Genomic DNA, 26,878 nt, shown 5'->3' with positions numbered 1-26,878 from the left:
AAGGGCATTAGCTGGGGTCCTCATTAGCGCCCGCAACCTGCACCACTCATGGCAGGTGTTAGGTCGCACTAGGGCCGGCATCATCTAAGCACTGGTCGTGTCTCCCTCCAGTTCTCCTTTTCCCATGTGTTGGAGCCTGGATTTATTTAGAATTGACAGTTTGAATTTTGAGAGTAGCTGCCAGAAACAATGATTATGGTTTTCTCCATACTGGCTGTTAAATGTTCCTTCCTGATGTAATTAACTAAGTATTTTAAGGCCATTTCTGGCCCCTGGTTTAAAAGCCATGCTATTTGAGTGAAGAAGAATGCTTGCACTTCTGTTCATAAAGGCAAATGGGCATGCTGACATTTACTTAAAAAAAAATCAAAATATTCAGATTTATTCAAGTTTACAAGGCTAGGTTTGTTCAAGACACAGGTGATACAGTTTTGTTTCACATTATTTTGACCTTGAGACAATTTATTTCTTCTCTAGTCCGGCAGTGATATTTGCATGAAGATCTTTGTAACCTTGTGTAACAGCCTGGTAGCAACCTCAAGATCATATTTTTTTTGAAAATACAGGATATAATGGTTACTTTTTTTTTTTGAAGTATAGTTAAGTTACAATGTTGTGTTAGTTTCACATGTACAGCAAAGTAATGGTTACTTCTTTGTTATTTAATTAATTAATTAATTAATTATTTTTTTTGCGGTACGCGGGCCTCTCACTGTTGTGGCCTCTCCCGTTGTGGAGCACAGGCTCCGGACGCGCAGGCTCAGCGGCCATGGCTCACGGGCCCAGCCGCTCCACATCGGCAGGCGAACTCTCAACCACTGCGCCACCAGGGAAGCCCAGTAATGGTTACTTCTGTGTGTCAACTTGGCTAGGCTAGGATATATAGCCAAAAACCAACCTATATTTCACTGTTGAAGGTATTTTTTAGGTGAGATTAAGATTTAGACCAGTAGATTTGAATAAAGCAGATTAGCCTCCATAATGTGGGTGGGCCTCCCCTAGTCTGTTGAAGGCCTGAGAGAAAAGACTGAGGTCCACAAGGAAGAGAGAATTCTGCCTCCAAACTGTCTTTGGACTCAAACGGCCACATCAACTCTTCCCTGGGTTTCCAGCCTGCCAGCTCACTGTGCAGATTTCAGATTTGTCAGCCCCTGCAATCATGTGAGCCAATTCCTGAAAATAAATCTATCTATCAATCAATCTATCAATCTATCGCTCTATCTATCTACATTCTATTGGCTCTGTTTCTCTGGAGAACCCTAATTAATACACAGGGTACTTTGCTGAGTCCTTCCATGCTTGAGGAGGTTGTGAGAACCAATGGGTTTGTAGTCCACCACAAAGGACAGTGCAGCGGGCTTCCCTGGTGGCACGGTGGTTGAGAGTCCGCCTGCTGATGCAGGGGACACGGGTTCGTGCCCCAGTCCAGGAAGATCCCACATGCCACGGAGCGGCTGGGCCCGTGATCCATGGCCACTGAGCGTGTGTGTCCGGAGCCTGTGCTCTGGAAAGGGAGAGGCCACAACAGTGAGAGGCCCGCGTACCGCAAAAAAAAAAAAAAAAAAAAAAAAAAAGGACAGTGCAGCAAGGCCCACAGGTGCTCAACACACAAACACAAAAGCTAATAATCAACAGCAGAAAACTGGTGAGAGTTTGTCGTATCTACTGCCTGATTTTCTTAGAGAGACAGGACCAATCTATCATCAGCATCACTGGTGACCACCATATTTTAAGGGACCCATGAGAATGTTTTAATTTCTTTTAAAATCAGGAGAGAGAGAGAAAAAAATAACTTTTAAGTTGAAAAAATATTTCAATATGTAATATTTTGATATATATATATGTATTTTTTTGTGGTACGCGGGCCTACCACTGCTGTGGCCTCTCCCGCCATGGAGCACAGGCTCTGGACGCGCAGGCCCAGCGGCCATGACCCACAGGCCCAGCCGCTCCGCGGCATGTGGGATCATCCCGGACCGGGGCACGAACCTGCGTCCCCCGCATCGGCAGGCGGACGCTCAACCACTGCGCCACCAGGGAAGCCCTTGATACGTTCTTTATACCAATTAGTTATAGAATATAATTTTTACTATCTTTATGGAGGAAAGAGACCATGAAGGTAAAAGTGCATAGGACCCACAAAATTTATAATGTAGCCCTGTAGGGAGATGCAACTGTGTGTAGAAACATTGTATAGAAAGCATTGTTAAGCAACAGAAGAGATGATACGAAGACATAGATAATAGAACATATTTTTTCCCAGTTTTATTGATATGATTGACATACAGCACTGTGTAAGTTTAGGGTTTACAGCATAATGACTTGACTTAAATATATTGTGAAGTAATTACCACAATAAATTTAGTTAACTTAAATTTAATACCTATCATTTCATATAGATACAAAAAAAGAAGATATTTTTTTCCTTGTGATGAGAACTTTCAAATATATTTAGGACTTTCAAATATATCTTACAACAGTGTTAACTATAGTCATTATGTTGTACATTACACCCCCAGCATTTATTTATCTTATAACTGGAAGTTTGTACCTTATGACTATCTTCTTCCAATCCCCCCACCCCTGACAGCCCCCCACCTCTGGTAACTGTAAATCTGATCTCTTTTTAGAAAATTTTTATTTATTTATTTATATTTTGGCTGTGTTGGGTCTTCGTTGCTGCGCACGGGCTTTCTGTAGTTGCAGTGAGCAGGGGCTACTCTTCGTTGCGGTGCGCGGGCCTCTCATTGTGGTGGCTTCTCTTGTTGCGGAGCACAGGCTCTAGGCACGTGGACTTCAGTAGTTGTGGCACGTGGACTCAGTAATTGTGGGTCACAGGCTCTAGAGTGCAGACTCAGTAGTTGTGGTACACGGCCTTAGTTGCTCCAAGGCATGTGGGATCTTCTCGGACCAGGGCTCGAACCCGTGTCCCCTGTGTTGGCAGGTGGATTGTTAACTACTGCGCCACCAGGGAAGTACTCTTTTTTTTTTTTTTTTTTTTTGTGGTATGCGGGCCTCTCACTGTTGTGGCCTCTCCCGTTGCGGAGCACAGGCTCCGGACGCGCAGGCTCAGCGGCCATGGCTCACGGGCCCAGCCGCTCCGTGGCATGTGGGATCTTCCTGGACTGGGGCACGAACCCGTGTCCCCTGCATCGGCAGGCGGACTCTCAACCACTGCGCCACCCGGGAAGCCCCTCTTTTTTTTTTAAAAATGAGTTTTTTGCTTGTTTTAGATTCCACATATGAGATCATACAGTATTTGTCTTTGTCTGACTTATCTCACTGAGCATAATGCCCTCAAGGTCCATCCATGTTGTTGCAAATGGCAGGATTTTCTTCTTTTTTATGGTTGAGTAGTATTCCATTATTTAGATATAGGTAGATATAAACATGTCACATTTTCTTCCTTATCCATTCGTCCACTGATGGGCTTTTAGGCTGTTTCACGTCTTGTGAATTGTGAGTAATGCTGAAGAAAATTTTGTCTTAAAATTGCTTGTTCCTCCTCCTAAAGGTTGACATAAAATGATGAGTATTGAAATGAAGTCCAACAAGACTTAAGTCTCCCTATGACAATTTTATTGCACTGGACAACTGCTCTTTTGGAAGATGGGTTAAGCTATATTTCAAGTTCATTCTAAGGGAAATATTCCTGAGGAGCCACTTTGAATAGACAACTTATTAAAGTTTCAAGCACACCACTCAGCATAGGAAGTAAAATATTATATCTTGGAAAATTTTTCACTTTAAGATAATTTATCAAGTGTTTGATAATAGATAGAGTGAAAAAAGTCCCACTTGGGAAGAGTTCTAGAATCATTAATATGCAAAAAGATATATACAGGATTCCAGTGAATAAAATGTCGCATCTAGTTGTCAACAGAGATTTTTGTTTCCACCCTTCCACTCACAGAAGCTATTCCATATGTGACAGTGTTCCCAAATCTGCATTCATTATTAGCCTTGATAGCTACACCTGATACCTCCCATGGAGATATATCCAATACAAACGCTGAGAAATTGCTAGTCACTTAAAATAGGACCTGAAATTAATTAACTTGCCTGTGACTTTCTTAACTAAGAAGTTATCTTGGTAACAGATAACTTGGTAACAGATTAAAAATAAATTCAAAGGACTTTATATTAAGTGAAAATATAAGCTTCTAAATTGACTAGACCTGACCTATACAACATTCAGGAACTTGTAGAAAGCAGAAGGAATCTATTCATTTATTTGTTAATCAATTATTTATTTATTTTGGCAGCTCTGGGTCTTAGTCGCAGCATGCGGGATCCTCCAGTTGTGGCATGTGAACTCTTAGTTGCGGCATGCATGCGGGATCTAGTTCCCTGACCAGGGATCAAACCCGGGCCCCCTGCATTGGGAGCGTGGAGTCTTACCCACTGGACCACCGGGGAAGTCCCAAGAATCGTTTTTTAAAATTAATTTTTATTGGAGTATAGTTGATTTACACTGTTGTGATCTACACTGTTGTGTTAGTTTCTGCTGTACAGCAAAGTGAATCACTTATACGTATATCCACTCTTTTTAAGATTCTTTTCCCAAATAATCATTACAGAGTATTGAGCAGGGTTCCCTGTGCCATACAGTAGGTTCTTATTAGTTATCTATTTTCTACATAGTAGTGTGTATATGTCAGTCTCTCTCCCAATTTATCCCTTCCCCCAGGAATCTTCCAGAAAGTGGTTGGAAAGAGATTTATGAATTCATTAAAGTTAAATTTTGTGAACTTAAAATTAGTTATGGAAATGCATCTCATTACTACAGCAGCCCTACTTGCCTTGCAGACAGCAATATTGAATGAAGGTCGGAAAAGAATTCGACTTAGGGAGAAATGATTGCATATCTACATATAGGATGATAACATAGTGATTAACAATATGGACTTTGGAGTCGGATAGGCTTTGGTTTGAATTCTGGCTGTGCCATTTCACTCACTCCTTCATTCACTCTGTGATCTTGACTGATACTCAGTCACAGGGGACACGGTGGTGAACAGAACAGGCATTTTCCTGCCTCTGTGGACCTCATAGTCTAGTGGGGGACATAGATATTAAGTAAATAATCATACAAATAAATAATAGTTAATTTGGTGATAACACGAAGGATAAGTATTAGGCGACATGAGAGTGAATAACACAGGAAACTAATTTCGATTGAGGCTCAGGGAACATTGATTTAAAGACTGAAAACAGGTCGCAGTGGCTAGGTAGAGTGAGCCAGAGTAAGATTAGAGTTGAGGGTAGAAAGGAGAGGAGAGGGAAGGAGACCGGGGGAAGGAGGAAAGGGAAGGGGAGAGGAGGGGAGGGGAAGAGAGGAGCCAGAAAACACAGCTGTGGGATTCAGATCAAACGCCTTATCATCTTTGAACCTAAATTTCTTTTTTATGCCATGTGGACAGTTGTAACAGCTTCACATAGTTGCACTTGGGATTAAATGGCATTGTATTTGAATCATGCTTAATACAGAGCTAGCATGATTAGTATTTACTACCTGGTGTCTATAAATAATAACGCCCTCGTGGAGTTTGCATTCTGGTGAGGTAATCATATCCACCTCAAGAATGGAAATAAGCAAAGAGAGACTAATAGCTGTTTGAAGAGCTTCCACATTTATGCTCATTTTAGAAATGATTTTTAAAATTACAGTCACAACTGAAGAAAAAGGCAAGACAAAACATCTTAATGTTTTCTGATTAACAAGTGAATGTAAGTGATGTATCAGCAAGGTTACAAACTAAAGATACTGAGAGTATGGATTAATGTAATATCCTCTCATGTCCATGTAGCATGTAAAACCTTGAGATTAAGAATAGCTGTTACACAGGGAGTGACAATAAGCTTCTAAAGACAGGATGAGTTAAAGAAACAACTGCAATTTTATTAGCCAAGATATTTTCATAACAAGATACAGAAAAATTACAAATTAGATAGGATGAGACCTTCACCCTAACAAGGATTGAGTTACAATTTTGGTTCCTTCAAGGTAAGTATTTTTTCAGTCTTTTAAACTTTTGTTCTTATCTAGCAAGATGTGGATGAATAAATAATTCATGGCCTTTCCTCCCCAGTGCATCTTGGTCAACTATCTCCTCTCCCTCCCATCTCCTTCTGAAGCTCATATCTCTGTTCTAGGTTGAGCTCTCGCCAGGGCTAATTTTAAAAATATGAGGCTTGTTACTTTCTGTTTTTATGAGAGGTGAGTGAAACTCCATCTATACTTGTTCCAACAGGACCACTGTTTAGCAGTAGTAAAGTGTTATTGAAATTAAATAAGTTCAGCCAGGTATTTTTATCTTTGATATGCTAATCCTAGAGATGTGAACAGAGGGGAAGAAGCCTTTCCATTCTGTCTGTCCATCTGTCCATCCATCCATCCATCATCCCTCCATTCACTCATTTACTCATCAAACAGCAAATGTATATCCACTCAGCAGACATTTATAGAGGTGTCCATCGTGTGCTAGGAAATGTGCTTGGTGCTAGGGATACAAATATAACTGATGTCTAGATTCTTCCCTCAAACCCACAACCTTGCAGCTGAATCATTTATTCATTTATTAATATTCAACATGTCTTTCATTAGCGTACCAGGCAGCGTAGACACTGGAGATACAGTGCTAAAAAACAGACACAGGGCCTGCCCTCATGGAGCTTATGTCCTAGTGGTAGACATAAAAACTAGTGTAGAAGATAAGGGCTGTGCTCCTCAGAAGTGGGTTGTGTCTACAGGAGGTGTGCAAAATGATTTGTGAGAGGTTCAGGAAGAAAATATTTGCATTATTATTTTAATCTCATCTTAATTTGTATTTTTGTGTATATTTGGTAATATGCCTAATATGACAGTAGTATATTTTTACATAAATAAATATTCAAATTTATTCTACAAATTGATACTGATAGGTTGCATAAGCAAAAACGTTTGTAGACCCGCTGGTCAAAGCATGGATTTAGGTCAGGTAGGCTGTGGGTTTGTTGTCAGGTTCTGTCACTCACTATCTGTTGGGCAAGCCTGGGAAAGGAGGAGAATTGTCTTCTGTAAGAATTGTAAGGATTTAATGTAATCGTGTTAGTACAGTGCTTACGTTGTGCTTATGTAGCTCAGATCCTCAAAAAATGATAACTTATGTTACTGTATTATTATTCATTTGATAAATATTAAAATGTAGACATCTTTAAAGTGACAGAGAAATATTGGGAAGGGACTGAGTAAGCGGTGGCCCTTAGTGTCATGAAACTATTATAATAAATTATCGGTAGGAATGTAAATTAGTGCTACTTATGTGTTGATATATGTACGAAAATCCTTAAAATTTTTATTCACTTTGACCCAGTTGTTTCCCTTCCAGGAATTTATGTTAAGGAAACAATCAGAAATTCTAATGTCTAATAGACATTAGACATTAGACATAGATGTCTAATAGTGACAGATAGGAAACAGAACTAAATGTCTATCAATAGAATAGTGAGATTAAACTACAGCTTTATGATGGAATGTTGTGCATCTCTTAACATTTTAAAAGAATACTTGGGAAAATATTAATATTTAGCGAAGAAGATAGGATACCAAATTATTGTTATAGTGTAACCCCAATTATGTTTTTTAAAAAGCACACAATATATATGTATAAGAAAAGTACTATAAAGAAATGCATGAAAATATATCAGTATTGTCTCTGGTAAGAATGTGGGTGACATTTATCTTTTTTCATTGATTAGACAATCAGAGAATTATTAACCAAAATAAATAAAACAAGCTGAGGATGAGTGGTAAATTGGGTAAGGAATCTAAAAAAATGGTACAAATGAACCTATCTACAAAACAGAAATAGAGTCACAGAAGTAGAAAACAAACTTATGGTTACTAAGCGGGTAAGGGGTGGGAAGGGATAAATTGGGAGACCGGGATTGACACATACAAACTAATATATATAAAATATTGATAGATAACTAGTAAGAACCTACTGTGTAGCACAGGAAACTCTATTCAATATTCTGTACTGACCTATATGGGAAGAGAATCTAAAAAAGAGTGGATATATGTTTATGTATAACTGATTCACTTTGCTGTGCAACAGAAACTAACACAACATTGTAAATCAACTGTACTCCAATAAAAATTAAAAAAAAAAAAAAGAATTCTGCCTGGGTACGCTAGAAAAGTTTCACAGAGAAGCCCATTCTAAGTCTTGAATTGAGTCCAGGCGTTTCTCAAGTGGAAGAAGAGACTGGGAAGGAGGCAGAAGGACCTCAAGCATGGAACAGTTATGAAAGATACATGGCGTATTTAGACAAATCTCATTTGTGACTGAAGGTTAGGCTAGATATTGACATTGGGACAGAAACACTGATAACAGGCCTTTGGTGATTGAGTGGAGATCTGTACAACTTAAGGAGATTATCCCTTACCTGGTCTAAGATGGGCAGCTTTGGTAGGTAGGGAGGGACCTGATCAGGTGTGAGTTTCATCCCGTCTACTCTGCAGCAGTGGGAAGGTTAGGTCAGCACAGAAGGAGATGCGTGGAAGGGAGGAGAGCGAGGCAGCTGTGGCATCCGTCTACATTTATTTTTGGATGCAGTTTTGGCAGAGCCATTTTCAATCCTAATGTTGAGATGCCTTAAAATTATTACATCAGCTTAGCACCTGTGACATTTGAGAGCTTGGTGAGTTGGAGTTAGGTATATGAAGCCTCTGTTCTCACCTAGCGGGACGTATTTTACTGGTCTCAGCAGGAGGCTGGATCCAGACGATGAGTCTTAACACAAGAGGTCTCAGGAATGTGTTTCTGATACTAACTAAGCTGATGTTGTCCAATGACATTCAGAGGGTTGACTGAAGAAGCTGCATTCATTCATTCTCTGCTCTACTTCAAAATTATCCCTGAAAAACCAAAACCCGAGAGAGATGCCTATTTGGACTCCATGGTTTTGGCCCTGCTATAGAAGTGCTTTTACTGAACAAAGGCTTGGCGTTACGCCATTGGATCGTTCCACGGGTTTTGAGATCCGTTGTGATTTCCTGCAGTGAACAGGTGTCCTGTTACTGAGCAACTTGTTTGCTTTACCTCGTGGTTCGGGTAGATCGTGTGAGTCACGTTGATCTGCCTGGAAGGGCCAAGTCACACCGGTTCACCCCTAACAAATGCGCGGCACCAACAGCACACACAGGACACTCGCGTCCTCTTATTCGTTCCCTCTTTCAGTCTTTCTTTCCTGCCATTTGCTTAATTCCTTTTTTGTTTTGCTTGTTTTGACATTGGATGAGAAATAAACTTGAAACTTTGCATGGAGGTTAAAGTCATTCTCTAAGGGCTTGACCTTTGGTAAACTGTGAAGATTACAGGAAACACTAGTGGGGTGGGGACTCGCCTTTAGTTTATGATCCTGCCATGATATAGAAGAAGCTATTCAGTGGCTGGGAGGTATGTTTCAGAGCACCCACAGAGTCAAAGGCAAGACAGCTTTTCTCTTGTCAGGGCTTAGGGTTATGCGATACATCCATGGTGTCTGGATACTAATGCTACTGGAGACGGACAGGCTGCGATGGGTCATAGTGGGAGAATCTGTGTGTTTCCTAAACTAGCCCATCATCGCTGGGGCTCGGTGTGCAGTAGAAATCAGCCAGCTCCAGAGACTGATGGAACTTGGTGTAGCAGATGAGAACAGAATGAGATTGTGGAGTGACTCAAATGGGAGGACTAAGATATTAATAAAAAGTGCATCTCTCCATCCATCCATCCATCCATCCATTCACTTATTCTACGAATAATTATTGAACACTTACATTGTGGGGTGCTGGTTAGGTGCTAGGTATGACATTGTGAACATCACAGTCTTTTGAGGGAGGGAGACATTAAATACTTAAGTACACATATAATGTATTCCTTGCCATTGTGTAAGTGCTGTGAAGGAGAAGCATAGGCTGTATGAGAGAATAAGTGAAAGATAGTGGTGTGGTCAGGTGGGAATTTTGATGGGTCAAGTCTTTCAGAAAATTAAGCAGAGGGAAAAATGGAGTGCGAAGACTTTGAAACTGCAAATATGAGAAGAGTGAGAGGATTACTTTTTTCTTTTTTTTTTTTTTTTGGCTGCATCGGGTCTTAGTTGCGGCACGCGGGATCTTTCATTGCACCGCACAGGCTTCTCTCTAGTTGTTACGCATGAGCTCCAGAGTGCACAGGCTCAGTAGCTGTGGCGCGCGGGCTTAGTTGCCCCGTGGCATGTGGGATCTCAGTTCCCCGACCAGGGATCGAACCTGCGTCCCCTGCATTGGAAGGCGAATTCTTAACCACTGGACCACCAGGGAAGTCCCGAGAGGTTTACTATTCAGGTGAATACACTGTCCATTAGTTGATTTTCTTGTGGCCTCTGACCCCTCCTTTGATCTTCCCCAGCTGCCTCCTGCTGAGCTCTTTATTAGGGATCATGTGATGCAGGTCCTGGGGAGGAGAGAGGGTGAGATTAGGGGTTCTATCTTCAGAAAGGAAGGGCTTCCTAAACAGGAGTCTGCCCACTCTGGTCTGTCCTCTAGAGTGTGCTGAGGACATCCGTGTCCTCTCCATGGTTAGTAATGAGACTTGCTAAGCCCTGTGGTTTGGGATTTGAAATCTGCCTTTAACCCGTTTTATTCTGGACGCAAAAGAGAAAAATTAATTCTGAAAACTTACTTGTGGATCTTGCGTTGTCATCTTGCTTTGTCACCTTGCAGCAATTCTCATGAGGAGGTTAAAAATTATTTGGTTTCTTTCTAATGTGAAACCTGGAGAGATTACCCATGCTAACGTTCCACAGTCTTCTCATTGTTTACAAAATTCGTCTCTCAGGAGACTGTCGCTGGCAGGAGTGTGTATGCTGGAAGTCATGGCCTCCTTTTTTTTTTTTTTTTTTTTAACATCTTTATTGGGGTATAATTGCTTTACAATGGTGTGTTAGTTTCTGCTTTATAACAAAGTGAATCAGTCATACATAAACATATGTTCCCATATGTCTTCCCTGTTGCGTCTCCCTCCCTCCCACCCTCCCTGTCCCACCCCTCCAGGCTGTCACAAAGCACCGAGCCAATATCCCTGTGAGTCATGGCCTCCTTTTAACAGAAGAAATATTATCAAAATGATGAAGCAGCATCACTTTTGTTGCATTTTCTTTGGGCAGAGCTAAGAGTTACGCTGGAAGAGAAAGCAGGGATTTAGTGCAACACATGTTATTTAGGTGGTTTTCTCTCTCTGGCTTGTTCTTTGTTAATTGGAGATCTTTTTAGAGTTAATAAAAACATGAAGAATCATTGAATTCTTGTTTTAATCCTTGAAGATACTGTTTTGGCTATAATATTGTATTATTCCATTCATTTTTGTGGTGAACTTCCTGTCCGAAATGTAGTCAAAACCTTCTTGCTGCCCAAAAAATACATTCCAAGTATTGCTGGAAACTCAATGATTCTTCTTTTTACTGCTGCCGCCTTGTGCACGCTGAGGTTCAAGTTCAGGGTTTCCTGCTGCCTCCGCAGCCAGTAAAGAATTCACATGGTATTCAGTTTCTTAAGTCTGAAGATTAGGGTGTGAAAGCTGAGAGCATAGAAAATTGGCCTCTTTAAACATGCTTTCAGTTGTCTTTTCACTTAATTAAGAAATTGATTTTAATATTACAATTATATCCACTTTTCCTTTAAAAATGAGAACATTACATATAAACTATAGTTCCTTTTGGCAATCACCTCTAATCCTGATCCCCTTCTCCAGAGGGAATTATTAAATACGTTTGGTGAGTATCCTCCAGACCATTAAAAAAATACTTTTTGCATTCATACTTAAACCTAGAAAATATGTTATTTTGTCTAACATGTACTTTAAAAACATAAACGGTATCATACTATTAGTTTTGTTCTCTGATTTACTTTATTTGAAAAACAATATGTTTTTGAGATCTATCTGTGCTGCTCTAAATAGGTTTAGTTCTGTTCTTTTAACTGCTTTCTAGTTTCCCATCTTATGGATGTACTGTTGTTGACCAATTCCTGTATTGATGGACACTGCAAACCACGAACATTCATGTAGAATGACAAGTAGAATTGTGGGTCACGGGGTATATGCCGAAGTGTCTCCTGCAGTGGCAGGGACATTTTATATGCCCATTCATTAATCCTACTTTAAACTTAATTTTAAAATTATATAGCACAGAAAAGCAATCACTGCTTCCAGATCTACTACCAGTTGTTTGCTCTTTGGCAAAAGAATTTCCTTTTTAGTCCTTAATAGCTTCATTTTTTGATAAGAGGATAAGAACAGTCCCTGGGGGATAAGAATAGTCAGAGGGGACTTCCCTGGTGGCTCAGTGGTTAAGAATCCACCTGCTAATGCAGGGGACACGGGTTCGAGCCCTGGTCCGGGAAGATCCCACATGCCGTGGAGCAACTAAGCCCATCATCACAGCTACTGAGCCTGCGCTCTAAAGCCTGTGAGCCACAACTGCTGAAGCCCTCCTGCCACAACTACTGAGTCCACGTGCCACAACTACTGAAGCCTGTGTGCTGCAACTACTGAAGGCTGCGCGCCTAGAGCCTGTGCTCCGCAACAAGAGAAGCCACCGCAATAAGAAGCCCGCGCACCGCAACGAAGAGTAGCCCCTGCTCAGAGCAACTAGAGGAAGCCTGCGCGCAGCAACGACGACCCAATGCAGCCATAAATAAATAAATAAATAAATAAATAAATAAATAAATAAAAAAGAATAGTCATAGGGCTGTTGTGAAGATTGAACGGAAATAGTTCCCCCCGCCCCCCCAAAAAAGAAATAGTTCCTGGTTCAGTGAATATTAGTTATGATCATATATATATGTATATATATGAGATACATATCTAATATATAAGTATATATAAGATACATATTTAATATATATTGTTATATCAGGATTAGTACTTGAAGCAAACCCTCAAAAGGTTTGGCATCTAAGTTTTTCTAACTGCAACCCTTCCCCATCTGAAAAGATGACTCAGTTTCTCTTAGTAGAGCCACAGTATTAAGAACATTTTGGAATACTGCATTCTCTGCAATAAAGATATAGAGTTAGAAGGGTTTTTAAGTGACACCCAAGAAAAAAGGGATTAGAGAACAATGGAAAAATAATAGATCGGCTTCTTCACAAAACTTGATTTAATGCAGAAATGTCTTCCTCCAAAATTTGTCCCACAACTGCTAAAATGTAGACACTCAGATTTATCTATTTCCTGAATTCCACACCCATCACACTGTCCCCTGCAGGCAGTAGTAAACCCCGGAAACCAAATGCAGATATAAGAAGGAAAAGCAGGAGGGCCAGGAAAATCCTTGAAAATCCGGAGAAGAATTGATGAGTAGTCAAAATTGGCATTGGTTGGAGAAATACAATTTGTAAGACTTAATTTATGCTCTGTAAATTAGGGAAGAAACTGCTTGGGGGGAAGAAGTTGGAGAGTAGGGGAGAGAGTCTTAGAAGGGATTGCTCCCTGGGGCAGCAGTGAAGGCTTAAAGAGGGATGGGGAGAGAGAGGGAAGGAGATAGAGAGAGAGAGGCTAAAGGAAGCATTCCATAGTGGAAGTGCCCTGGTGACACAGTCATGCGCTGCGGTATGGAATAATGCTGGAACAAAAGGGGAGGCTGGTTATGGGATAGAAAGATAGGAATGGATTTAGGTGCTTTTGTGTGTCAGAGGTAGGCAGTGATTTTCCCTCTCCTTTTCTTTTCTTTTTATTTTTTGTCCATGGGAAAATAAGACAACTAAACCATAGAAGCAAGACTGGCCCAAGACATTGTCCCCAGGTCAGATAATCGGACACATTGTGTACTAAATTATGAATAAGCTGATCTCTTCTTTCTGCCTTTGCGCTTTGAAACTATCCTTTATTCTGAAAAGCCTATGAGCCACCCTGTGAGGCAATTTCAACCATTATCATAATATCAGTAGCCGAATCAAATCATAGGTAGTTGGCTTTTTAAAATTAATGTAAAATTGCTTCATGGGTTGGCTGAGAGAGACCTAATAACTTGGAGTGTCCTCATGTGAGGACAAATGGATGAGTTTTTAATCTTGCCCTTTTGAATAGGGTAAAATTCGTTTCTTTAAAGTGAAGATTGCTTAATATTTATAGAAAAAGTTGAAGAATTTTCCAGAAATCTTACTAACTTTAGGGGGCTTAATTAAAAGAGCAAACCCCTGAGATGTCTGCTCTCACATGCATTCAAATTCCTATGCTACTGGGATTGTTTCTTTGTCCTTGTGTTTTCCATAAAGGCACCACATGGCAGGTTTTGTGATTTTTGTCTATTCTTATCCTTATTCCTTTTGTTTTTATTTAAGGGGGGGGTGTTTACTCTGATTATAAAATTAATGTACAGTCACTATAAAGGATTTGGAAAATATAAAAACATATAATAAAGAAGAAAATAAAAGGTAGTCCTATAACTGAAAGATAACTGCAGTAACATTTCTTCCCAGTATCTTTCTTTTCTTTAAATTATATTTAATTACACAAATAATGCATAAATATATCCTTCTTGAAAAAAACAAAGCCTTTCCCCTCCCAACTCCAATACTATTGTCGGCTCCAGAGGTGAGGACTGTTATTAAGGTGATGTGTGTCCCTTCAGACCTTTTTCTCTTTTTCTTCTCTAAATACATTTATAGAAAAGACATAGCGCTTTCCCTCCCTATGTGTTTTATGAAAAAAGGTATCAAACTGTGGATCTATACTTTCTTACTTTTGTTCAGTGGTATATCTTGGAGATATTCTTATGCCCAAACATACAGCACGATCTCCTACTGCTTCTTGCCTCTAGTATTCATAGTTTGGGAGTGCCTTTTTTAGTAATTGTCTTGTTGATGGGAATTTATATTGTTTCACACACCCCCTCTTTTTTGCTGTTATATCGTTATGCACATATGTGACTGTTTTTCAAGGGGAGATAATTGAGAGGTAGAGCTGCTGGGTCATAGTATTTACATTTAAATTTTTAATAGATATAGTGTAATTGGAAGGGTATCCAAAGGGCTTAACCAACTTTATTTACATATAAGACACCCAAGACAAAGTGATACCGAAAGGTTGACAATAAAAAGTTGGAACAAAGGTATATGTAGTCAGATGCAAACAAAAAGAAATCAGGAGTCATGATCTCAATATTGGAAAAAGTTGAATTATGAGCAAAAAGGGTCAGACAAATAATGGCACATTATCGTGCTATGTGGTACAATTCACAACGAATATATGAAATTTCTGAATCTTTGCACCAAGTCAAGCAGTACCAGTGTTCATTCAGCAAGAATACAAGTGCTACAAGGTGTTAGAGAATTATAGTAGTAATAGGAGGCTCTAGCTCACCTCTCTCGAGCCAGGATAGAGTAGAAATTAGGGTAGAAATTAGACGAGACTAGAAATGCGTAATTAAAATGATGAATAAAGTAGAACTAATTGATACATATTGAATTTCAAGCTCAGAAGATAGAGAATATACCTTCCTTTTAAATACCCATTGGATGTTCATAAAATTGAGTATTCACAAAAACCTTGATAAATTCCCTGAAGTGGAAATAATATAGAAAAGGATGATGGTGAAAATGTGTAATGGCTGGTATAAGAAGGACAACCTTCCAGTCTGAATGGACCCAGTTCTGAATGGACATTGGTCCACCCCACTGGTGTACACCCGTGAATGTCAGCCTGGAATACAGTTGGGTTGTCTGAGCACAGTGCAATAAAACAGACATCGTAACAAATTCTGAGGACAGAGAGCCGCAAAAACAACTAAGCCCTTAAAACAGCTCAGGTCGAAGAAGAAATCCAAGCCAAATATGAAGAAGACTACATAAGGATCTGGGACGGCCAGGGAAGGGCTAAGAGGAAAAGCGTAGGCATAAATAAATAAACTCACGTCTTCTTTCAGTTTTCATATTGTTTTTCTTATCCTTGTAATCCTCTCATGCTACTGCTGTGCATTTCTTCTCATTTCAAGCTACCTCAGAGTGTCTTGAAGGAATGGATTTCTGTGGTATACTCCATATGGCAACTCTGTTTTTAGTTTTTTTTTTTTTGAAGGAAACTTGATACTACTGAGTATTTTCCATAGTGACTGTACCAATTTACATTCCCATCAACAGGTAGGAGGGTTCCCTTTTCTCCACACCCTCTCCAACCTTTTGTTATTTGTAGGCTTTTTGATGATGACCATTCCGACCGATGTGAAGTGGTACCTCACTGTAGTTTTGATTTCCATTTCTCTAATAATTAGCAATGTGGAGCATCTTTCCATGTGCCTATTGGCCATCTGTATGTCTTCTTTGGAGAAATGTCTGTTTAGGTCTTCTGCCCATTTTTTGATTGGGTTGTTTATTTTTTTGTCATTGAGTTGTAGGAGCTGTTTGTATATTTTGGAAATTAAGCCCTTGTCGGTCACATTGCAAATATTTTCTCCCAGTCCATAGGTTGTCTTTCATTTTGTTTATGGTTTCCTTTCCTGTGTAAAAGCTTATAAGTTTAGGTCCCATTTGTTTATTTTTGCTTAAAAAAACATTGGTATAGCAACAGAAAAAAAAAAAAAGAAAACATTGGTATGATTTATGTCAGTGTGGTATACTCCAGAGCCCAGCTCAACACAGAGGTGTCCCTGGGGCTCAGTCAGGGTTCTTTGGAGAAGCAGAACCAGTAGGATGTATATGTATGTATATGTGTGTGTGTGTGTGTGTGTGTGTGTGTATATATATATATATATATATGTTTGTGTGTATATATATATATATATATATATACACACAAACATATATATATATATATGACGAGGAATTGGCTTGAGTAATAATGGAGGCTGAGAATTCCCAAGATCTGCAGTAGGCCAGCTGGAGGCCCAGGAGAGCTGAAGGTGTAAATTCCAGTCTGAGTCTGAATCCAAAGGCAGGGGAAGATTGATGTCCCAGCTCAAAAACATGCAGAAAGAACAGATTCTCCCTTACTCAGGCTTTTTGTTCTACACAGACCTTCAGTGGATTGGATGAGGCCCACCCACATTGGGGAGGGCAATCTGCTTTATTCAGTCTACTGATTCAGATGTTAATCTCATCCAGAAAATCCTCACAGACACAACCAGAATAATGTTTAAACCAAATATCTGGACACCCTGTGGCCCAGTCAAGTTGTCACATAAAATTAACCATCACAGCTACATATGTGACATATGAGAATTCCTGAACAAATGGAAAAAAGATGATTTTATTTGGAAAGCTCAACATTTAAGAGATGTTAATTCTCTTTAAGTTTATTTATAAAGTTAACATGATCCCAATAAAAATACCAACAGGAATTTTTGGAATTTGATGAGCTGATTCTAAATTTCATATGGTAAAATGAACATGTAAGAATAGCCAAGGAGGAATATTTTTGAAAAGAAGCCCTGTCAGGTACTAAAATATATCAATGGGCTCAGGGCTGTCTTTCGAGCCCTGCTGCCAGTATTCTTCACCTGCTCTGACCCCTCAGAAGGCCTCACTGCCTTCTCCCTGATCCTTGATCACACAGGGCATACTCCTGCCACAGGACCTTTGCTCGGACTTTTGGCTATTTGAAAGATGTGGGTTGCTCCTGTTTCAGTACCTCTTGCCTATTTAATTTCTATTTAATCATCACTTCTTTAGGGAAATCTTTCCTTCCACCTCCCTAATTTTAAGTCACTTTCCTTTGTTGTCTGTTTCTTTCTTTGCTTGAATTTATTTCAGTTTGTAATTACACAATCACCAGCGTGGTTGTTTGATAAATGCTCTTTTTCTTATTAGACTGTAAGCTCAGTGCCTGACCCAGAATAGGCTTTTCGTAAACACTTGCTGATGAATAATCTCGAGTCTGCTGGACTTTGAAAGGTGATTTAGATCCTAGCACCTGTCTTCTAAACTCAGTAATCAAGAGTCCTCCTCATGTAGGCCCTGCTCCAGTGTCAAAGGTAATAATATCTTAATATGTGGTTTCTTTCGCCCATGAGCATGTGAAGATGCTAATGCTTTTGGTGGTGTCCTGCATTACACTGTAACCTCCTCAAATAAAGGCCCACTTCTGAACTGTCTCAGGGGCTCTTAATATTATATCCAACGGACACAATATTTTTTCATAAGAAAGAGATATAAAATTATAGTATGACTCTGTCATGTCCTAAAAAATCATGTTAGTCAATGAAAGAAATAATCATAGCCATTAAGAAACTTATTTCCCTAAGGAATTTTAGAAATTGGTCCATATGTGCTGTAGCTCAGACCTCTTGTAGGTGACCTAGGTCCTCACATGGCTTATTCTGGAAAATATTGCTGGAGTGTTTAGGGTAGAAGAGTTCCTTCTGAATGCTGGGTGAGGCTGAACAGGATGTGGTTCTCTTAACAGATGCAGTTAATTGTTTTATGCTTTCTCCCCAGGAGTACATGCCTTCCATCTTCTTGCATATGTTGTAATTGACAAACACTGGCTGTTACTAAGTGCGCTGAAGGTTTTGTTTAGCATTTTGTGGATTGAAACACACTAGTCATGACAACGCTTGTTGTGAAGTTCAGGGCTTTAAGATGACTTTGCATTCATGAGTATTTCCAAACAGTAGTCTTTGGCAGTTCAGTAGCCGGGCAGAATCATAAACAGGTTTTACTGGTGTGTTCCCTGAGGACACTAGATATTCCAGGGAAACCCTCCTTTATGTGACCTCTTTCATATTCCTTCAAAAATGAATGGCTTTCTTGTGTGTCTTTCACAAAGACCCCAGGCCCTGGAAACTTCATAGAGGTGGGTATCTGTCCAAACTCTGGAATAATTCTTTCAGAAAGCAGGTGTTATGGCATGAATAGGACAGAAATAGAACCAGAGGTTACATACTGACCCACAGCCCAAACCCATCAAATCTGCTCTGCAGATGTGTTTATTGGGATCATATGGTGCTTTTTTTAAAATTTAAATTAATTACCCAGAAGGAAAAACTGGGAATTTTTACTTCAAAAAGCCCAAATATAGGACTTGTCTTGAAAAAGTAGAGTAATGAGGCCATGCTAGGATCCATATTTCTGCATTGGCAGCCATCAGTGGAGCTGAGAGTTGTTCCCTTCTGGATGGAGAAGGACTCCACGCATGACCACTATCTCTGGCCTCAGGCATTCATCTGAGTAACCTTCAAAACCCCAAGATAGGGCTTTCCTGGTGGCGCAGTGGTTAAGAGTCTGCCTGCCAATGCAGGGGACACGGGTTCGAGCCCTGGTCCGGGAACATCCCACATGCCGTGGAGCAGCTAAGCCCGTGTGCCACAACTACTGAGCCTGCGCTCTAGAGCCCTTGAGCCACAACTACTGAAGCCTGTGCTCTGCAATAGGAGAAGCCACCGCAATGAGAAGCCCACTCACCTCAACCAAGAGTAGCCCCCGCTGACCGCAACTAGAGAAAGCCGGCGTGCAGCAACGAAGACCCAACACAGCCAAAAATAAATAAATAAATAAACAAAAACAAAAACCCAAGATAGGCTATGAGATTGAGAATAAATGGCATAGTGGATAATTATGAAGGAGACAGACTTCTATACTTGAATCACAGGGTCTCTTTGATAAATACATGAAACACTTATTCAACAGACCAGAGATGAGTTGATAATCTTTGTAATCTGGAAATAGAAGAACAATAAAAACTGCCTCCTGTTAGCCATCTCTTCTGGTGGTTCTTTGTTGATGCTATCTGTTCTGGTCAGAGGTCAAATAACATTGGAGTTGGGTGGAAGGAAACTCTGTAGTGTCAAAGGCCAAATCTTTTTTTTAAAAAATATTTTATTTTATATATGTATTTATTTTTGGCTGTGCCAGGTCTCTGTTGTGGCATGCGGGATCTTTGTTGCAGCATGCAGGATCTAGTTCCCTGACCAGGGATCGAACCCCGGCTCCCTACATTGGGAGTGTGGAGTCTTACCCACTGGACCACCAGGGAAGTCCCCCAAGGGGACATACTAACTCTTAAAAGTCAAACTCCACTACCGTCCTGGGGGAGCCTATCATTCGTTCCTGGGCTGCCTCCTGCTTCCCTTAAAATTTTGAGAAGGAGAATGAAATAATCTGAACCAAACACATCTCTGGGCAGCCTTTCCAACATATTTGGACTACAAAGAATGCTTCTGTACTTAATCTTGCTTTGCACAGCTGCATGGAAAAGATTGTTTAACTCTCCTTTGTATATTTTGTCTTTTGGGGAACCCTATCAGGAAACTTATAATCATCTCTTGGAAGTCGCAGTTACTCGGGAGCAGTTAAACCACTATCGGAATGTGGCCGAGGCTGCCCGGAGCGAACTTGCAGCAACTCTGGTCAAATTTGAATCTGCTCAGTCTGAGGTGGGAGTCTGCGTCTTCATAACTCACAAATGGCCTTGTTAGCTTCTTATGGAGTGAAGCAGAGTATAGAGGTGATTAGAAATAGGACAAAGGGAAACAGTTTTAAACTTTTTGGCAAAGTTTACGCTTATTCTCTTATTGTGTCCCTACCCTCTAGCTGTGGAGAACTCCTGAAAGGCTGTGCATTTGCCGTGATGCAAAGCAGGGTGACGTGGGCAGGATTCTGCATCTCAGGGGAGCTCTACATCCTCGAGAGCACCTGGGGACACCTGGGGACTTCGGGTTTGGGCTATGTGGGCTTTGGATGGCTGGAAACATCCCTGGGAGTAGCTGCCTTTAATGTGGATTGCTTGCAATCTGAAGCTCTGGGGGTGGAAATCTGAATCCCTTTCTTGTGGTTCTGATTGTCTGGGGGAAAGTCTAGGAAGATGATTGGGATCCATTTACCCTCTGGCCTGGATCAGGTCTATTGTGGAGTTTCTGGGAGATTCTCTCTAGACTCACTGCGCTTATATATAGCCTGATGGCCCCAAGGAATCCTAGGCTTGCCTGTGAGGTAACTAGCAGTCTCACTAGGCTGCCAGGATCCCACTGAAAGATGAGTTGATGTGTGTGTGTGTGTGTGTGTGTGTGTGTGTGTGTGTATGCATGCATACTTACATTTGCAAAAAAACAGATGCATTCATAAAATTTCCTAATGGGAGTGGATCTGGTAGCTTAATAAGGCACATACTGTGTTCAGCATTTTGATGCCACAGAATTCATAAAAGTTAAAACGTTTCCTTTGTATAAATCCTATAATGATTTTTCCTTTTCTCCTATATTTTTTCCAGAAATCCGAGTATTATGTTTCTTTATCAGCCACAGTAAGGGTCCATAAGGCCAGGGGGAGAAATGCTGTGATATATCGCATAGTCTGTATTGACTCGGGAAACAGCTATGGCCATGAAATTACAAACAGCCTACCTTGCAGCTTCCTTGTTTCATCGTGAGCAGCAATAGCAGTAATACAGATTTAGAAAATGAATTCTCATTGCAAAATATTTTATTGCTTTTTGCAAAATACACCACCCATGTCTCTTAAGTGAGACTCAATTACCACAAGACATTGCTCAATTGTTTTTTGAAAAAGACAGACTATGAAGTCCACTATTTAGGTATAATTTCCCAGCTGGTAATATGGAAACAAATATGAAGAAAAAAAAAGTAAAGTCGGATGAAGTCATGAATAAAAGATTGAAATTTTAAGTTATGACTTTGGGTCTTTTTCAAGGTACTTCCAACTTATACCATTGACATCTTTTCCCTCTTTTTACTTCTTTTCCATGTTAGCTTCGAAAACTGCGATCCAAGATGCTTTCCAAAGAAGTTTCCTGTCAAGAGTTGAAAGCTGAAATGGAGAACTACGGAGAAAACAATGCCAGAGAATCGTCTCTCCTCACCTCTTTGAGAGACAGAGTTCAGGAGCTAGAAGAAGAATCAGCGGCACTCTCCACTTCTAAAATTAGAACTAAAAATCACAGCTCAGTCTGCAGTCAAGGACAACCAGGAGTTAAAGAAGAAAGTTGTAGAACTGGACGAGAAATTGCAGTGAGGATATTTCGATATACTTCTCAGTGGAGCTAGTGTTAAAAATACTAATTTCTTTTTTTTTAAACTTTAAAAAATAAATTTATTAATTTATTTTTGGCTGCGTTGGGTCTTTGCTGCTCCGTGCAGGCTTTCTCTAGTTCCGGTGAGGGGGGCTACTCTTTGTTGCTATGCACAGGCTTCTCATTTCCGTGACTTCTCTTGTTGCCGAGCAGGGCTCTAGGTGCACGGGCTTCAGTAGTTGTGGCAGGCAGGCTCAGTAGTTGTGGCTCATGGGCTCTAGAGTTCAGGCTCAGTAGTTGTGGTGCATGGGCTTAGTTGCTTTGCGGCATGTGGAGTCTTCCCGGACTAGGGCTCGAACCCGTGTCCCTTGCATTTTTGAAAAAAAAAAAAATCATTGACCTCACGTATCTTTGGACTCTTGAAAATTTTTTCCAAGCTCATTTCTAAATGTCACCAAGAATCTTAACAAACATGGCGTTGTCCTAAGCATGTTTATGCCCTATTGATTAGGGTTGCAAATTCTTAGATATATACAATTTGGAAGATTTCCTCTAAGTAGAGGTTTAAGTGGAGGTGGTGGAATAGTGCACAGGAGGAAGGGTTTATTCAGAAGCTAGTTATAAAAATACCCCGGAAACCCAGAACACCCCAGACCACCCTGAACACTCCTCATTAGGGTTTATTGCCAGTTTATGCAGAGAGCTCAGGAAATCTAAGTTTTCTACCCTTAGTTCTGACAAAAGGTGATTATTGAGATAAAATTGGGAGCTACCTGTTCTTAAGATACACTTTAAAAATTCTGTGTATAATAACTTAAATCACTTTACTAATAAAATACTTGATACTTGTTTTACTTATTTCATCTTATAAAGATAAAAACAAAAACCCAATGCTTCCAGCTCCTATCCTCTTTCTCTCCTTCCATGTACTGCCAAACTCCTGGAACATGTTTATATGTACTCACTGTACCAATTTCTCTCCTTTCTCAGATCTACTCTACTGAAGCCGCTCATTAAGGTGACCAGTGACCGCGCATTGCAAATTCAATGATCAGTCCTATCTTACTTGACTTTCCAGTTTGAGCCAACAGTTGGCTTTTCTCCCTGAACCACTTTCTTGTTTTAGCTTCCAGGACACTGTGCGTGCCTGCTTTTTTTTTTTTTTTTTTTTTAGTACGCAGGCCTCTCACTGTTGTGGCCTCTCCCGTTGCGGAGCACAGGCTCCGGATGCGCAGGCTCAGCGGCCACGGCTCACGGGGCCCAGCCGCTCCGCGGCATGTGGAATCTTCCCGGACCGGGGCACGAACCCGTGTCCCCTGCATCGGCAGGCGGACTCTCAACCACTGCGCCACCAGGGAAGCCCCCTGCTTTTGATCTTACCTTTCTAGGCTCTCTGTCACAGTCTCTTGCTTTGTCCTCCTCATCTCCTTGATTTCCAAGTACTGGAGTGCCCCAGGGCTCACTCAGTCCTTGACTCTCTTCTCCTTTCTATCTAAATTCACTCTCATCCAGTCTCATGACTTAAAGTAGTTTCTAGATCTAGCCTGGACCTCTTACGACTTACTGGGCATCTCCATGCGGATGTCTAACAGGCATCTCAAACGGAACATGTCCAGAATACCTCCTGGTGTTTCCACAAAATCCTCCTGTGCTTTTCCTAACTTGTTTAATGGTAATTCCATTCTTCTAGTTGATCAGGGCCAAAATCTTGGATCATCCTTGTTCCTCTTTCCTTGATCCTTCAGTAAATCTATCATCTATCTCTGCCGTCCAAATAAATCTAAATTTTGACAACTTCCCATTGCCACTAACCTGATCTTAGCGACTACATCTAAAATTTCACCCCACTCCTCCCAAATGTTTCTTACTCCCTTTCCTGCTTGATTGTTTTTGTCTCCAGCCCTTTTATAATATACTATACATTTTACATACATTTATGTTTTGATTATTGTCCGTCTTCCCAACTAGAATGTAAGCCCCATGAGGGATGTTTATCTGTTTTGTTTACTACTGTACCTTTAGCACCTTTAAGCATAGTAAGTAGCATAGTAAGTGCCCAATAAATATTTATTAAACAAATGAGTAATAAAATGATATATATTCATTATAAGAAAGTTTTTAAAGATATAATAAAGTGCCCCCCAAAATTAAAATTACTCACAACCTTATGACTCCAGAAATGCTATAGTTAACATTTTGTTGAATAGATCTTCAGACAGTTGTACATAAACGGTATCATGTAGTGAACTATTTTTCCTGAATAATATGTTGTAAATACTTAAAAAGTCTTTCATTGTATCATTTTTAATGGCCAGTGATATTCCATTGCCTGTTAATACCATAATTTACTTAACAGGTTCTTTTTGCTCTTAACTTTAGGCACTTAGGTTAGTTCCATTAAAAAAATGATTATAAACTAAGAGGCAGTGAGTACCCATGTGCATTCATATTTTCACATTTATGTGATTATGTCTTTATGATAGATGCCTGGGACTTTGTTGGGTTAAAGTGAAATGCAAATAGAAGTGGAAATAATTTAGAAACTCCTGGAACAGAGAAGTAAGACTGAAATCTTAGCGTAAATATATAGAATCAAATACATAAATAAATGAGAGCCATAGCATTAACTATGACTTAAATGAGTGAGAGAGACTGAATAAATATTACCTTTCATATGCTGAAAATAAGAACTTAGAGATATATTGATGTTGGTCTTTTATTATACATTTTTTCTAAATAGAAATATGATATGCTTTTGAGTATATGCAATTACATGCTTTGTTAATCTTTGAATAGCGTGAAAGAATTGCAGTAAACACTCAACATGGTAAAAAGGGAAAGCAATAATCATGTTTATTATCTAGGGTACTAAAAAATGATGCCAAATTATTGAAATGATCCTAATTTGCCTTTAAAATATGTCTGCTTTTTATGATCTCTTAGTTTTTAACATTTAAAGAATTAGAAATAGACTATGCTATTTTAGCAAACCTATCTGAGATTTGAAATAAAATATTCACAGCAGAGCATAAATTGACTGATTTTCCTTGATTGGCCCATTCCAATATTTTTTAAAAATCCTGGATGTGCAAAAACTAATAGTGATCTTTGCTGATGATTGAACACCTCTCTTTTCCAGGGGTGGGCACATCCCCTGCTTCTGATGTATTTTTAATTATAGTTATGCTTGGCCATGAGCCAGGGAAAGCTCTAAGTAACTCTTATGGATCATTGTGTAGTGACCAAAGCATGGTCTCTAGACCCAACGTAGCGTCACTCTCTTTCTTTCCCACGAAGCAGCAACAGAGACTCACGGCTGAGTGGATCCATGTGTGATCTAGAGAACCACCTTCCACTTCTGCAGATCCTAAAATGTCAGGAACAGGAGGCAGATAATCTGTCTCCCTTGCTAAGATGCCGTAAAGATCTCCCTACATTTCTGCAGAGTGTACGTGCCCCAGAGTTGTTTGCACTTTTCTCCCTCTTTAACTGGGCTTGCAAGACGATATCGTGCTCTGTGTCTGGGAAACTGTGTTGTGTTGAAATGATTATTGGTTATTTCCCGACAGAGAGCTTGAGTTCTGAACTTTGATGAATGTTATCTTCTTTGGTGTTAAAACTTGACTTATTTGTTATTTGCCCGACAGAAAATGTTTAAAGGAAAACAAGGAGAATAAGGATCAAGTCTCACAGAATTGCAGGGAACATGAGGAATTTCTGGCTTAACTTCATGACTGCTTAGATCCAGGGAAGAAGAATGAAAAGGCATCAGATGAAGATTTAATTCTAAAGGTATTTGTATGAAGATTAAAAAGACTATACATTTAGTGGTCATTCTGAAGTGTGCCATAAAGGAAGAGCTGTGGTTGAGTCTGGGGGTGCAGGAGAACAGGGCAGGAGCCCTAGTACAGCATTAATTGACTGCGTGACCTGGGAAAAACCATATTACGTCTCTGAGCCTCAATTCCAAGATCCTTTCTAGCATTATTTGAGATTAATTATTCTCCAGAAGGAATTGATTGTTTTGTCTAAAATGTATTTAGGTTGTCAAATACAACGAATTATTCATTTTAATGATTTGTTTTAGGAAGATTTTTGTTTGTTTTAGTTACAGATAGAAACACATACACACTCACAACCGAAACCAAAACCAGCTGTGTGTCATTTTGGGGATACTTTTTGAGCATAAGGTTAAGATTATCTCTAAAGTACTTTTTGATTTTACACTAAAGCCAAATAAATAAAAATCCTACTTTAATGGTAGGTTGCCATGGAGATGGAAATTAATTATATCACTGCCTGGACTGTAGTGATTCATTAGAGAGCGTGAAGCTGTTTGAATGGACACCATATCTTCGCTCATTTATAAACCTTTCATATCCTTGCTTCCTGATAGATTTCCATGCAGCCATTCTTTTTCTAAAAAAATATTTATTTATTTATTTAAATGGAAGTCTCGTTGATTTACACTGTTGTGTTAGTTTCAGGTGTACAGCAAAGAGATTCATGTACATATGATTCAGTTATATATATACATGTATTATATATAGATAGTCTTTTTCAGATTCTTTTCCCTTATAAGTTATTATAAATGATTGAGTATAGTTCCCTGTGCTATGAAGTAGGTTCTTGTTGGTTGTCTATTTTATATATAGTAGTGTGTGTATGTTAGGCTCAGACTCCTAAGTTATCCCTCCCCCCCTTCCCCCTTTGGTTACCGTAAGTTTGTTCTCTATGTCTGTGGGTCTATTTCTATTTTGTACATAAGTTCATTTGGATAATTTTTGTTTAGATTCCACATATAAGCGATAGCATATGATATTTTTCTTTCTCTGTCTGGCTTACGTCACTTAGTATCATAATCTCTAAGTCCATCCATGTTGCTGCAAACGACATTATTTCATTCTTTTCTA

The 26,878-nt window shown here is 39.8% G+C and overlaps 1 protein-coding gene across 1 annotated transcript in view; it reads left to right on the top strand.

Annotated features, from left to right (window-relative positions):
* Window positions 1-26,878, top strand: part of CCDC170 (coiled-coil domain containing 170) — an 84,957-nt gene that overhangs the window by 12,434 nt on the left and 45,645 nt on the right. The window contains 5 exon segments of the mRNA XM_082855527.1: window positions 20,245-20,373; window positions 21,706-21,885; window positions 21,887-21,963; window positions 25,613-25,688; window positions 25,692-25,757. Coding sequence (XP_082711653.1) covers window positions 20,245-20,373; window positions 21,706-21,885; window positions 21,887-21,963; window positions 25,613-25,688; window positions 25,692-25,757 — 528 coding nt within the window.

Source organism: Leucopleurus acutus (genome assembly GCF_964270905.1).
Source record: "Leucopleurus acutus genome assembly, chromosome: 15".
Classification (NCBI taxonomy): Eukaryota; Metazoa; Chordata; class Mammalia; order Artiodactyla; family Delphinidae; genus Leucopleurus; species Leucopleurus acutus.
The sequence above is the reverse complement of the archived record's forward strand: the minus strand, read 5'-3'. Positions and strand labels throughout refer to the sequence as shown.